Consider the following 13,529-nt stretch of genomic DNA (forward strand, 5'->3'; position numbering starts at 1 on the left):
TTCATTAGCTATCTACTATATATAATTTGATGAGCAAAACTGGCAATAGTTATGATATAACCTGGAAGAACATGGAGTTGGAAACCTATATAATAGAGCCACAGGTAGGATATTAAGTTAGTCAAATATTCTAAGTCTTGATTTCTTCATTATGTTGCATGGTTAAATAATACTCATAGGATGGTTGACAAAAATAAATTTTCTAAATGAAAAGGCCTAATGAGCTATAAAATACAGTGATAATAATGCTACCATTCATACAGTATATATGAAATGCCAATTATTCTGCTAAGAGTGAGCTCCAAGGCAAAATAAAAAAGCTTCTGATTGAATCCTTAAAATATTAGCAATACTTAAGATCAAATAAGTAAGTATGACTGAGTTAAGTCCTACATATAATCTGGTGCCACAAAACTGAGTACTTAGTTTGCTGACAATTGTTCCTGTGCTGTTTTGTCTTTCCAAGATCACTGAAGAGAGTTCTTATCTTTTTTTGCTAACATCAGGCATAAAAGTCGAACAACAGGCCCACAAAAGTAGTAGTTGATTTAATGATATTGAGAGGAAAAAGAACCTAGTAAATTACTCTTTGAATAAAGTATATTCAAAGGCTTGGCAATACTACTGTGACTTCTAAAAGTATTACCAACTGAAAATGAGTCAATAAATATTTATTATAATCACCCAAAATATTTGCTGTCTTAAAACAGCTCCTATTTGCTCCCAACATAAAGATAAATAAAATATACTTACCTAAGTGCAGAAAATGTAAATCCTTTCAAACCATCTTTACATCTGAAACAAAAATTTACAATCATAAAATAAATGTTTTAAACTATAAAGTAGCATATTAAACAGTCATTTTTTCTTTGTGGTAATGATCTAAGCTTTGCAAATGGTCAAACAAGCAACAGGCAATAAAGCATGACTTACCATGTCATATTAACATAACTCAGGGCTCAATTCTCACATCTGCTGAAGAGACTTATACCAAACTTCTAAAGGCTCCACCTGGATTTAGAATGAAGACTAGGAGTAGAGAACTATTCATTCTACCCAGTCCCTGGGGGAGCAATTTGTTCTGAAGAAAAAGGCCACATACACTTGCTGGGGGATTACATATAGGTCACTCCAGGTCCAGACTTCTCTCTTCTTATTAATTCAGTGAATGCAGAGCAACATAGAATTAGCAGGCACAAAAGACCTTCAAGTTCAGATAAAAAGTTTTACCTTCTGATTAAGGCAAGGAGAAAAGCTAATATTGAATGGGGAACAGGGATCAGCAGAAAGAACGCATTTCAAATATAAACAGTATTTATTTAGTGCCTACTTTTTGCCAGAGAGTTTGGGAGCTTGGGACCTTTATGCTCTGTGCCATTTACTCTATCACAAATCTATGAATATATTTTTCTTCCATTTTACAGCTACACAGGCTCAAAAACTGCAATAACTTTCCAGAGATGATAAAGCTAAAAGTGATCAGAATCAGGGAGGCTGAGAGATCAGACTTAAAAGTCATTATTTATCCCTTGAGTTTGTATTAGTTTTAATTGAGAAAAAAGCAAATGATAATTAAAAAGAAAAAAAAGAAATTCAGATTTGAATGAATTGTTTAAGTCTGATCTTAAAGTATGGCTATTACTAAGACCCAAAAGATCATTGTGAGGTGATTAGAACTCTAAGGAACCTTATATAAAGGGCCTTTGTGTGTTATCAAAATCTCTTGAAGAAATATATAAAGATTAGTGATAGAATGTTCTAATTTATCTACTATTTCACCAAGTTTAAAGGTCTCCAACCAACTATCAAAAATAAGAGTAGCTATGCCTCAAGTGGTAGAATTAGCCTTGAGAGTAGGAGGGGGAGAGAAGGGTCTATCTACCCTCAAATATAATTGGACAACTCTTTCTTTTGTATGCAAGGTCACAATAAGAAAATAAGAGAAATCTCTCTTATTTTTAAAAAGTCTGTTTTTACTGAACATGATACAGAATCTCAGGAAAAAATGTGTACATGGAGATTAAAAGACTTAAGGATTCATTCACTTCAGCAACACGATCTACTATGTGGTTATGTTAAGAGAGAGAAATGTAACCACAGAATTCAGGTAACATACTACATAATTTGGGAGTAAAGTCAAAAGACTCGTATGTTAAGCTAAAAATGTGCATAGGCAAATTACAGCATTAAAAATCTTACATTTATCTATTTTCCACCTGAATAAAATGTTTCATAGTAATGTAAAACCGATAATCTAGATAGTTGGAGAAGAGAGGGAGTAGGCTAGGGACCTACTGACTAGAAAAAAGAAAGCAGCAGATTGATTAAAAGATTATGTACATCTGGGAACAAATTTTGGCTTTGATATGTTATTGTTAAAAGATAGCCATTTATCTTTGTGCAATGTGAACAGATAAAAGATTCTGACAACTTGAAATTGTCAGCACTGCATAGTTGTGATCCTAAACAATAAATTTAATTGCAGACAAAAACATCAAAAAGTAGCTTTCAAGTATAAAAGAAGCATATACAAATGCATTTGCAACTTCATTATAATGGAAGCTGGGTTCTTTCAGCAGAAGCCTGTGGGAAGCACTTCATATTGATAAAGTCTTAACAAGGACTCAAAAGGGACTATTCTTCCTTCCATTCATGTGTATAAGGTTAGTTAATGTAATTGAGGGTCAGATGTCTAGTCAAAAGAACAAAAACGTAATTATTCCCATTAAAAGAATCTTGAAAACAGTAATGTGGCCTTACATTTTAACATCAAGAGTATTGTATGAGCATTAACACAACTAAAAAACATTACCCTAATCTGTGTTAAATGTAAAAGGTATGATATAAATATAAGATTTAAACAAAGCAGATCCCACTAGGACTTTTCTCATTTTTCTATGGATTCGGTTATTGTTCTAAAATTACACTTTCCATTTAAGTATCAATTCTCATTGGCTTATTCAACAAATATTAACTAAATGTCTATTATGTATAAGTACCTAAATGGGTACTTACACAGAACACTCAGCTGTCACAGAGTTGGCATTCCAGGGAAAAGAGATAATAAATTATAGTAGTAGTAGATGATAATTGTAGTAGTTAGAAAATACCCTACAAGTGGTATTCAGAAGAAACTATGTTGAAAATGAACTGTAGAACTGTGGGCAGGGATGGGAAGGAAAAACTAGGTGAGAATGAGGGAAGGTGTGACATTGTCCAAAAAGAAATGTACTTATTATCTGACTTATGAAACAATAAGCCCTCTGTACCTCACTTTTATGGTAACAATTAAAAAAAAAAAACACCCTGCAACATAAGGGAGAAACAGTAATGTAGTCATGCTTTCTTAAGTTACATAACTAACTAGTAACTAGAAGGCTCCAGTCAATTGTTCTAAGAAGGTCATATTTGGTACTCAGACCAGAAACTTCAATATACTGAGGGAAGGAATTTCAGGGTGGAGCAGTATCAAATGCAAAGCCTACATTAGGAATCTTCATAACAAGTAAGTTAAGAACTTCAGGTAGTTTTAGAACTGGAACAGAACAAGGAAGAAGATGAGTGTTAGGGAATAAGATTATAGTGTAGGGTGGAGGGAGAAAGTGGTCTATGATGCAGGGAGGCCTCTTCAGGCTCTTGAGGAAGGTTTTCAGCAGAGCACTGACAGATCTGTCTTAATTTTTTCAGAATCATTCTGACTGCTGGATGGGAAGCAAACTGAGCAAGAGGACATAGTTAGAAGCAAGGGTAGTCAGCAAGGAAAAGTTACCTGTGGTCAGAGGGGGAGAGAAGTAATAAGAACCTGAACGTAAGCCAGGCACCAGTGGTTCACGCTTATAATCTTAGCTACTCAGGAGGCTGAGATCTGAGGATCATGGTTCAAAGTCAGCACCAGAAGTGGTGCTGTGGCTCAAGTGCTAGAGTGCTAGCCTTGAGCTGAAGAGCGCAGGGTCAGCGCCCAAGCCGAGAGTTCAAGCTCCAAGACCGAACCTGAATGTATTTCAAAGGTCAAATTTTCTGCCAAAGTGGCGCTGTAGCTCAAGTGGTAGAGCGCTCGCCTCGAGCTGAAGAGCTGAGGGACAGCGCCCAGGCCCAGAGTTCAAGCCCCACGACCGACAAAAAAAAAAAAATATATTACTAAACCTTTATGTTTATGCATTATCCTGCCCATGTAATTGTAACCCCTCTGTACAGTATGTTCTCAAATAAAATAAAATAAAATTTAAAAAAAAAATTTTCTGCCAAAGTTTATTGGTGTTTTGAATGTGGGATAAAATAATTTCTAAATTAATAAAAATGTTTTTGGTCTGAGCAAAGAAAAGAATAAAACGATCACTTATCTGAAGTAAGGAATACAATGGGAAGAAGAGATTCAAGGAGACAATCAAGTTTGTTTTAGACATGTTAAACCTGAGCTGTGTCTTAGTACATTAAAAACAAAAGTGAAGGATGCAATCCACTGGCTTCAGAAATAAGGACTAAGGAAGAGAACAGTGCTAAAATCCATAAATCAGGATATAATGATGAGGACTGAATAGTTTATTATTCCAGCATCGATAATGAAAAAAAATCTCATACAAAAAGGAAACAAAAATCTATGTCTCCTAACACAATCACTCTCTAATATAAAGTCAGTTTTATTTACGTGTACATAACGATAATACACTTAACTCATTTGTACAGATTTTCTATCTAGTCTATGTGCATGACATAAAGTAACTACTATAATTTAATCCATATTCACTGATTCTAATTTTCCATGGTTCTTTGCTAAGCTAGACTATAATATAAAACAGAGCCAGGGTAAGTAAGAAGGAAAAGGAATTTGCCTCATTACATCAAACAATTTAGTCAATACACAAGTAATTACAGAGGTTCAAGTTGGAATTACACACTAGGTTACAGGAATGTATGAAGCTTAGTGTTATCATTGTTAGGATAATGCTCTTAGTCAAATGTCCGAATTTTGAATTAAAAATGACAGTAAAAGAAGTACTTCTGCTCACAAGAGTTTTTTTTTTCCTCCCTAGCTTAATTTCCATGAAATTACTTCCCTGGGATACAATCATATTCATGATAACACTGTACCAGCAGATGTCGCTAGAAAACTGAGGAAGAATTTGTAGCTCTAGTGTGGGTTCTATATCAAACACTCTTTGAAGGACTTTTCCCCCTATGCATTTGTAGAAATTTAAAAATGTAATAAATTTCATTACAAGTAAATGCTGTGGCATTAGACTTAATGATTGTGAATTCTTCTATTTCTACAGTGTATCACTCATTGCATATTTACAAAATGTTTAAGAATACTCTGTTATAAGGTAAATCATCCCAGAAGTCACATTTTAAAATATAGAATATTGGAGTCTTTATTATATAGTTAACAGGTTGCAGGCTGCCAGTTGTTACAAAGGCGTGCAGCACACAAATACACATGACACAGCTAGGAAACATGTTAAAGAGGAAAGAGATAACAAAAACAATACCAACAACCCAATTCAGCTGAGGGAGGCCATAATGACCGGAGATGAGACTGAAACAGGACACCATCACGGAGACACACATGGCATGGAGCCTGGCAGATAGGCTAGTCTGGGCCTAAATTAAGGTCTGCACAGAGGGCAGATCATTAGGAAATTCCCAGTCCCAGGCACTAGACTGACAGATTCAGTAACCTATCAGCCAAATGCCTGCCCCTGCCTCCAGGAGTCCAGGCATGCCAATTACCTGGGAGGCAGGTGAAGGGGGGGGGGGGGGGGGAAGAAGGGGGCCGTTTCCTTCCCCCAGCATGTGGCCAATATGGCGCCGGCCAGATCTGGCCTCCTTACTTCAACTTGACCAGTTGGCACCAACATAAAATCAAAGGGTGGATATGCTACTTCATTGTATTTTCTTTAATGAGCTGAACAATAAGAATAAAAAAAAAACCTATTTTCATTCATAAAATAATTTGCTCCGTTTTCATTCATTTGATAGATAAAATGGATGTACAAAATATAGTTTATAAATCTCATCTTTTTTTAAAAAAGTGCACAGTTTGGAACAATTATTGCGTTTGTAAAATAAATAAATAAATAAGCAAACAGGTACTAGTCACAACTTTTCTACCAACCTTGAGAAAAAAATCATTTAACTGTGGTTCAACTGTTTGTTAAAAAATGGCTGTTGGATGTAGAAAACTTAAGCTAGATCCGTATATATCACCCTGCACCAGAATCAACTCCAAATGGATCAAAGACCTTGAACTCAAAGCAGACACTCTGAAAACATTACAGGATGGAATAGGAGAAACCCTGGGTCTCCTTGGCTCAGGCCGAAATTTTCTGAATAGAGACCCGGAAACACAACAAATCAAAGAAAGGTTGGACAAATGGGATTGTATAAGGTTGCAGAGCTTCTGCAGGGCAAATGACATAGCTAGCAAGATCAATAGAAAGCCCACGGATTGGGAGAAGATCTTTACTAGCCATACAACGGACAAGGGTCTCATATCTAAAATATACTTGGAACTCAAAAAATTAAACCACCCAACAACAAATCCTCAAAGAAACAACTGCCCAATAAATAAGTGGGTGAAAGACTTAAAGAGAAACTTCTCTGAAGAAGAAAGAAGGATGGCCAATAGACACATGAAGAAATGTTCAACATCCCTAGCCATAAAAGAAATGCAAATCAAAACAACATTGAGATATCACCTCACTCCAGTTAGAATGGCAAAAATCAAGAACTCTAACAACAACAGATGCTGGAGGGGATGTGGACAGAAAGGAACCTTACTTCATTGTTGGTGGGAACGTAAACTTGTTCAACCACTTTGGAAAGCAGTATGGAGGTTCCTCAAAAGACTTCACATAGAACTCCCCTATGACCCAGCAATCCCACTTTTGGGCATTTACCCTAATGTTTACAAACAAGACCACACTAAAGCTACCAGCACAACTATGTTTATTGCAGCATTATTTACCATAGCTAAGATATGGAACCAACCCAGATGCCCCTCAGTAGATGAATGGATCAAGAAAATGTGGTATATATACACAATGGAATTCTATGCCTCCATCAGAAAGAATGACATTGCCCCATTTGTTAGGAAATGGAAAAACTTGGAAAAAATTATATTAAGTGAAGTAAGCCAGGCCCAAAGAAACGTAGGTCCCATGGTTTCCCTTATTTGTAATATCTAGTATATGTATGAGTCAAGCGGAAAAGGTCAGATAATGTGATGTCAGGAAAATGAACCCTTAGATGTGTATTTTAAGGTTTTTTTCTTTCATGCATGTGTTTCTAACACATTTATAAGATTATCTCTTTGTTGCTTTGTATGTCCCTCCCCCACAGTATAACCCCTGCTTTCCCTATATTTGATGTCAGTATAACTTGTGGAGGAGATGGGGAAAAACCAGTTGTTTAAGGATACAGGTGGACCTGTTGCAACAATGAGAAGTACAAGTTGTCATGTCCAAAACGAGCTTTACAACGTTGGTGCAGGGGGGGGGGGGGGGGGGGGATTGGGATTGGGGGGGAGGGGGGAGGCTGGGAAGGGATGTGAAGGGTAAACAAAGGAGGAGGCTGCAATGCTTGGTAAGAAATGTACGCATTATCCTGCCCATGTAACTGTAACTCCTCTGTACAGTATGTTCACAAATAAAATTAAATTAAATTAAAAAAAAAAGAAAAAAAGAAAAAAAAAAATGGCTGTTGGTCTCATGCCTGTAATCTTAGGCTGGGATCTGAAGATTGTTATTCAAAGTCAGCCTGGGCAGGAAAGTTCATGAAATTCTTATGTTCAATTAACTTCCAAAAAGCCAGAAATGGAGCTGTAGCTCAAGCGGTAGGGTACTAGCCTTGAGCAAAAAAACTCAGGGCGAGTGCTCAGGCCCTGAGTTCAAGCCCAAGGATCAGCACACAAAACAAAAACAAAAATATAGTCATTATAATTGAAGATTTAATTTAGTCTTCTAATTGGTATGTTATCATTTCATGTGATATGTTACTTTCATCACTAAAAGTTATAGTGGAAAAGTATAATTTAAATTCAATTAAATCACATAATTTTTATTTTTAAGTAAAAATTTCACTAAGGAATCGGGCACTGGAGGCTCACTCCTGTAATACTTACTACTCAGAAGAGGAGGCTGAGATCTGAAGACCATAATTTGAAGCCAGCCCAAAACCCAGAAGTGGAACTGTGGCATAAAGGTAGAATACTCACCTTGAGCAAAACATTCAAGGATAGTGTCTAGGCCCTGACCTCAAGCCCCAGGACCAACAAAAAGAAAAGGAAAAAGGATCACCAAAGCTAAAAATAAAAACAACAAAAACAAACACAAATTCTTAATGTGCTTCAAGATTATGGGTTGTTACAAATAGTGCCTGAGGCCCCTTAGTTCTAGCCCTAGTACTTACACACACACACACACACACACACACACACACACACACACACACACACACACACACACACACACACACACACACACACACACACACACACACACACACCACAAGAATAAAATACCAAACAACTAAGACACTAAAGAATGACCTATAATAAAACTGTTAAGTAAAAATAAGCAATTTTAAGTATTTTCACTAAAGATAAAATGTTAATTGTCACTGTATCAATGATAAAAATATTTTATCAATGATAAAGTATTGACATTACTAATGGTAAAATTTAAATGTTGCCTATTCCATAAACCTGGAATGACAGCATGGTAGATAGGTAAAAAAAGAGCAGGAGGGGCTGGGAAGGTGGCTCAGTGGTAGAGCACTTGCCTTGCATGCATGAGGCCCTGGGTTTGATTCCTCAGCACCACATAAGCAAAAAGAAAAAAGCAGGAAGTGGCGCTGTGGCTCAAGTGGTAGAGGGCTAGCCTTGAGCTGAAGAGCTGAGGGACAGCGCCCAGGCCCAGAGTTCAGGCCCCATGACCGGACCCAAAAAAAAAAAAAAAAAAAAAGAGCAGGAAATGCTCATGACCAAGGAAATGCCTTGGGATTTCTGTAAGATTACATACTAAAACTTCAGATGGCCCACACTCTGGACCAATGACTGATATAATGAACCAATGATGGACATACGGCCCTATGTCCCTCTTATAGAGCACATTACCCATATCAAGGTACCTTTAAAACTTAATGTCTACTATATGCCTTCCATGGACTGGGCTAAACCAAGGAGGGAAAACAGGTTCAAACTGAAGAACAAAAAGGATCCAATGAACAGGCTTGCGCTCTCACACCAAGGTAGCCATGCCTCAGTCATCTGTGAAGAGGGGCACAAGATGAGGGTCTCAGTTTCATGCTATCTAGTAACCCCACCTTCTTATATAAAAAAATCCCAGCCCAGACAGCTTCGATATAAGCAGGCCTTATGTGTATTTACCCACCTCCCCCAGGTGCACTTTTGCTTTGCTACTAAGTCACTCTTTACTTATCTTACAAACTCTCTGTCTCTTTCATCACACCTGTGGAAGCATCCCAATCTTAAAAGTATCTAAGAACAAAGGAATCTGAGACCTCAAACACTGATAATCAAGTTTCAGAATACTTCCAATGTCTTTTGTCCTCTCTTTACTCATTGGTTACATAGAAACTCACAGGTTGTTAGTATTATATACTCTACCTTCATTCCCTCAACAATCATTAGTTAAACATATAACATACAGAAGACACAGCTGCTGCTCACTTAGGAATATGAAGATAGCTATCTAGCAATTAACCATTCTGTTTCACAAGTGAGAACTTCAAATCTCTTTTGTCCAGCATTCTATATCATCGACTATCTCTTAAATTAGTTGATGTGAGGAAACTACTACATACACAAAAGCACGGCTAAAAATGAAAAGAGATTGGCATGAAATAAAGACAAATTCTATTGAAAATATTGTATACACTTAAAATTCTTAAAATATTTTACCTCATTCTGACATCAGTCACAAAAATTAGTATCAAAAATTAAAGTTAATTTTATACAAACAAAATTATCTGGGCCAGGTGCTGGTGGCTGATGCCTGTAATCCTAGCTACTCAGGAGGCTGAGATCTGAGGACTGCAGTTCAAAGCCAACCCCTGGCAGGAAAGTCTGTGAGACATTTTCTTATCTCCAATTAGCCACCAGAAAACCAGAAGTGGTGCTGTGGCTCAAGTGGTAGAGTGCTTGCCTTGAGTTGAAGAGCTGAGGGACAGTGCCCAGGCCCGTAGTTCAAGTCCCACGACTGACCAAAAAAAAAAAAAAAAAAAAAAAAAACCTGAATGGTAAATGTCAAAATTTCTACTAGTTATGAAAAGAATGGTGTAGAATACTAAAAGAGCTAGAACCATTAATTTCTGAATTATTTTACTACTATACCATTGTATTAAAACATAAATGAAGTTAAAAAGGATTGAGAATGCCAATTTAAATGTAATTTTATAAATTTTGTTTTTATGCTAAATTCCTGATTTGTGTTTTCCCATATAGAAAATAAAAGCTAGCCAAGTGCCAGTAGCTCATGCCTGTAATCCTAGCTACTCAGGAGGCTGAGATCTGAGGATCAAAGCCAGCCCAGTCAGAAAAGTCTGTAAAATTTTTATCTCCAATCAACGCTCTGAAAAAGCCAGATGTGGCACTGTGGCTCATTTAGTAGAACACTGGCCTTGAGCACAAAGAGGCTCAGGGACAATGCCCACATGCTGAATGAGGAGGAGGAGGAGAAGGGGGGGACGAGGGAGGAGAGCTTTTTCCTCCTAACTTATCAAAATAAAAAATTAAAAAAAAGATTGGCATGACATTAAGTTCTGATTTTGTTTTGTTCAAGGTCCTAATCACATATGCATACTCCCAATAGGTTAGATCAATAATATCAATTTATATTACAATGCCTAATACAAATGGTTTTTCCTCTTATACCTACTATTGTTTCAACAATAAAATAGAGTTCAATTTTAACCTGCATATGGCATTTATCATGGAAAACAAAATAACTAGTGCTGTATTCTTATTTTAAAAAAAACCAATAGGCTTGGAATAGTGAGAAAGCAAATTGGAGAAAGATTATTTTGTTTGCTTTTGAACACATATTTGCGATAGATTGCACTGAGTAATTAATCTTCCCAATGCATTAAAAATACTGCTTTTGATTTTTGTATTTTCCAGTTCCCTCATTCTATACAGAAAAAAATTCGTGATTGGGTTGTACTCAAGAACCCAAACAAAGCTACTAAAGCAGGCAGCAAGTATAGGTAATCAAGATTAAGTGCAGCCAGGTGCTGTTTGCTCTCACCTATAATCCAGGCTACTCAGGAGACAGAGATATGAGGATCCAGATTGAAGCCAACTGGGGCAGGGAAGTCTTTGAGACTCTTGTCTCCAAAAATGAAAAAGAAATGAGCTGTAGCTCCATGTAGCTTGAAGGGGCAAACTAAGGGACAGTGCCCAGGCTCTAGGTTCAAGCACGGGCACCAAAAAACAAAACAAAAAGTGAGTACAAGTCCCCAACTGATGACGCTGCACTTTTTCTGTTGTATAAATTGGACTCAAACTTTTATAGTAACTACTGTGCTGCAATAAAATTTCTCCTTAAACTTGCTAAAGCTAGAGTTGATTTTGCTTTAGAATCCAAAGCAGGAAAGTTATGCTCCAAGCTGCCATCAATTGCTGGGGAGCCAAGAATCACCTTCAGAGTATTTCCAAAGGAAATGTTAACTAGAACAAATTTCCCTCTCAAAATGGACTGCTCCTGGAAACTCTAGCCAAACTTTAAAGTAGTTGTAAAAAAAAAAAAAAGGCAGACTGGTTCAGTGGTCCTAATCTGCAAGGCTTATTTGTAGTTCCCCAGCAAATGACATGCGTTTAGACTTGATAAACTATATAGGCAATCATCAAAAAGACCAAATGGTGTTTCATGTAAATTCAAGTAAAAAAATATAGCAAGTGTCTTAAGCTGGTATTGCTAGGAATCAAAACTATTTACATTAAACAAAATTATAACCACAACACTGAACCAATCTATTTTTTAAAGACCTCAAGTCTGGCAAGTATTTCTACTTTTTCCTTGTGGAAAAACATATGAAAATGAATGTTTTCAATTACATGGAATGTCTGAAGCAACATTACAGTAATTTATTTCCCAGTGCATAGTGGTATCTATGTTATTAAAATAATACAACAATTAATTCTGATATGGAGCAAATGGGCAGCTATTTGGAACTATAACATTAGGATGTAATTTTTGACAAACTTTTGCTTATCTAACCCCAGAAAGTTCAGGTCTAAGATAAACAAAATATGTATCTTTGAGTAATGGAACAAAAAAAAATTGGAAACTTTGAAAAACTACTATATTCTGATTAGCTGGAGACTTAAAGAGTATTCTGAGTCCAAAAGAAAAGTATTTATTTAAAATACTTAGCTTACTTCTGCTCAAAGACCATGAATTTAACTTGTGGTATATGTGATAGAAATTGGGAGAGTTGACACATATTGGTATCTTGCTAGCCAAAAGCATGGTATTAGAATACTGGAATCTGGTAACTCAAGTAACCTGAGATAATTATATTTTACAGATTAAGAAACCAAAGCCAGGGAAGTAAGGGATCTGGTCCCAGTTTGGATTCAATATATCCTCATACAACAATAAATCCATCCTACTCGGCTAATTATCTGTCTGCTCAAGTCTCAACTGTGAAGAAGAAATAATACAGACAAGTAAAAAGATCTTGGTTGTGTAAAAGAAACTACAGATCACACAGTAGAGAATAATAGTCTTTCAACTACTGTGATGCAGACTTTTTACCAGACAAAAGAAAGGACAGTTGTAAAGGAACTAATGTTCAGTTCCTCTTTTCCAAGCATGATTGTACTGAAAGTGTACTTTGGTCAGACTCCATGCTTGCTTTTCTTATCACTTCCACTACACAGCAGCTATTTTTTTTCATAAATACAAATCCTTTGTCCCTCCTTCAGACCAGCTGAGCACAGAAATTCTTCAGAGTAGAGCCAATCTATTTGTTAAATCTATTTTCACAAAATCTCCACATGATTCTGATGCATGCACAAGGTGGAGAACCACACAGAGCAAGGTTTGTTTCAGTAACAAAATCGTGTTGCTTTCAGCAATAAAGTTTATTTCCTGCTCACATCACAGATCAAAAATAGGTCGGCTATGGCTAAGCTGCAAGTAATCTTTATTTCATAGCTAGGGTGATCAAGAAACATTTATCTGAAACTACTGCTAATTGACAGAGCAGAGGGAAATAAGAGAATATAGGGAATTGCTCTGATTCAACATTTTTACTCATAAGAAAAACATAAGTCACATCCACTCAACATTTCTTTAGCCAAAGCAAGTCAGAAATCCAGGCATGTCAGGACGGAAAGGAAATATAATGCTTCCCTGGGGAGGGCACTGAAGGATTTGAACAATAGCATATTCTACCACACAACACAGGCCAGCCACAGGATTGTTGAAAATCAATTGTATTTGCTCACAATATTTAAGGAAATCCAAAACATAATTTCCTTTTTCCACCTACTATATTACCACTAG

The 13,529-nt window shown here is 36.5% G+C and overlaps 1 protein-coding gene across 1 annotated transcript in view; it reads right to left on the bottom strand.

Moving 5' to 3' along the window:
• Tmem135 (transmembrane protein 135) overlaps positions 1 to 13,529 on the bottom strand; it is a 229,025-nt gene that overhangs the window by 33,619 nt on the left and 181,877 nt on the right. The window contains exon 7 of the mRNA XM_042687831.1: positions 754 to 795. Within this exon, the coding sequence (XP_042543765.1) occupies positions 754 to 795 (42 nt within the window). The remainder of the gene's footprint in view (positions 1 to 753; positions 796 to 13,529) is intronic.

The sequence above is a fragment of the Dipodomys spectabilis genome, unplaced genomic scaffold, assembly GCF_019054845.1.
Source record: "Dipodomys spectabilis isolate Male_0828 unplaced genomic scaffold, ASM1905484v1 ptg000003l, whole genome shotgun sequence".
NCBI lineage: Eukaryota > Metazoa > Chordata > Mammalia > Rodentia > Heteromyidae > Dipodomys > Dipodomys spectabilis.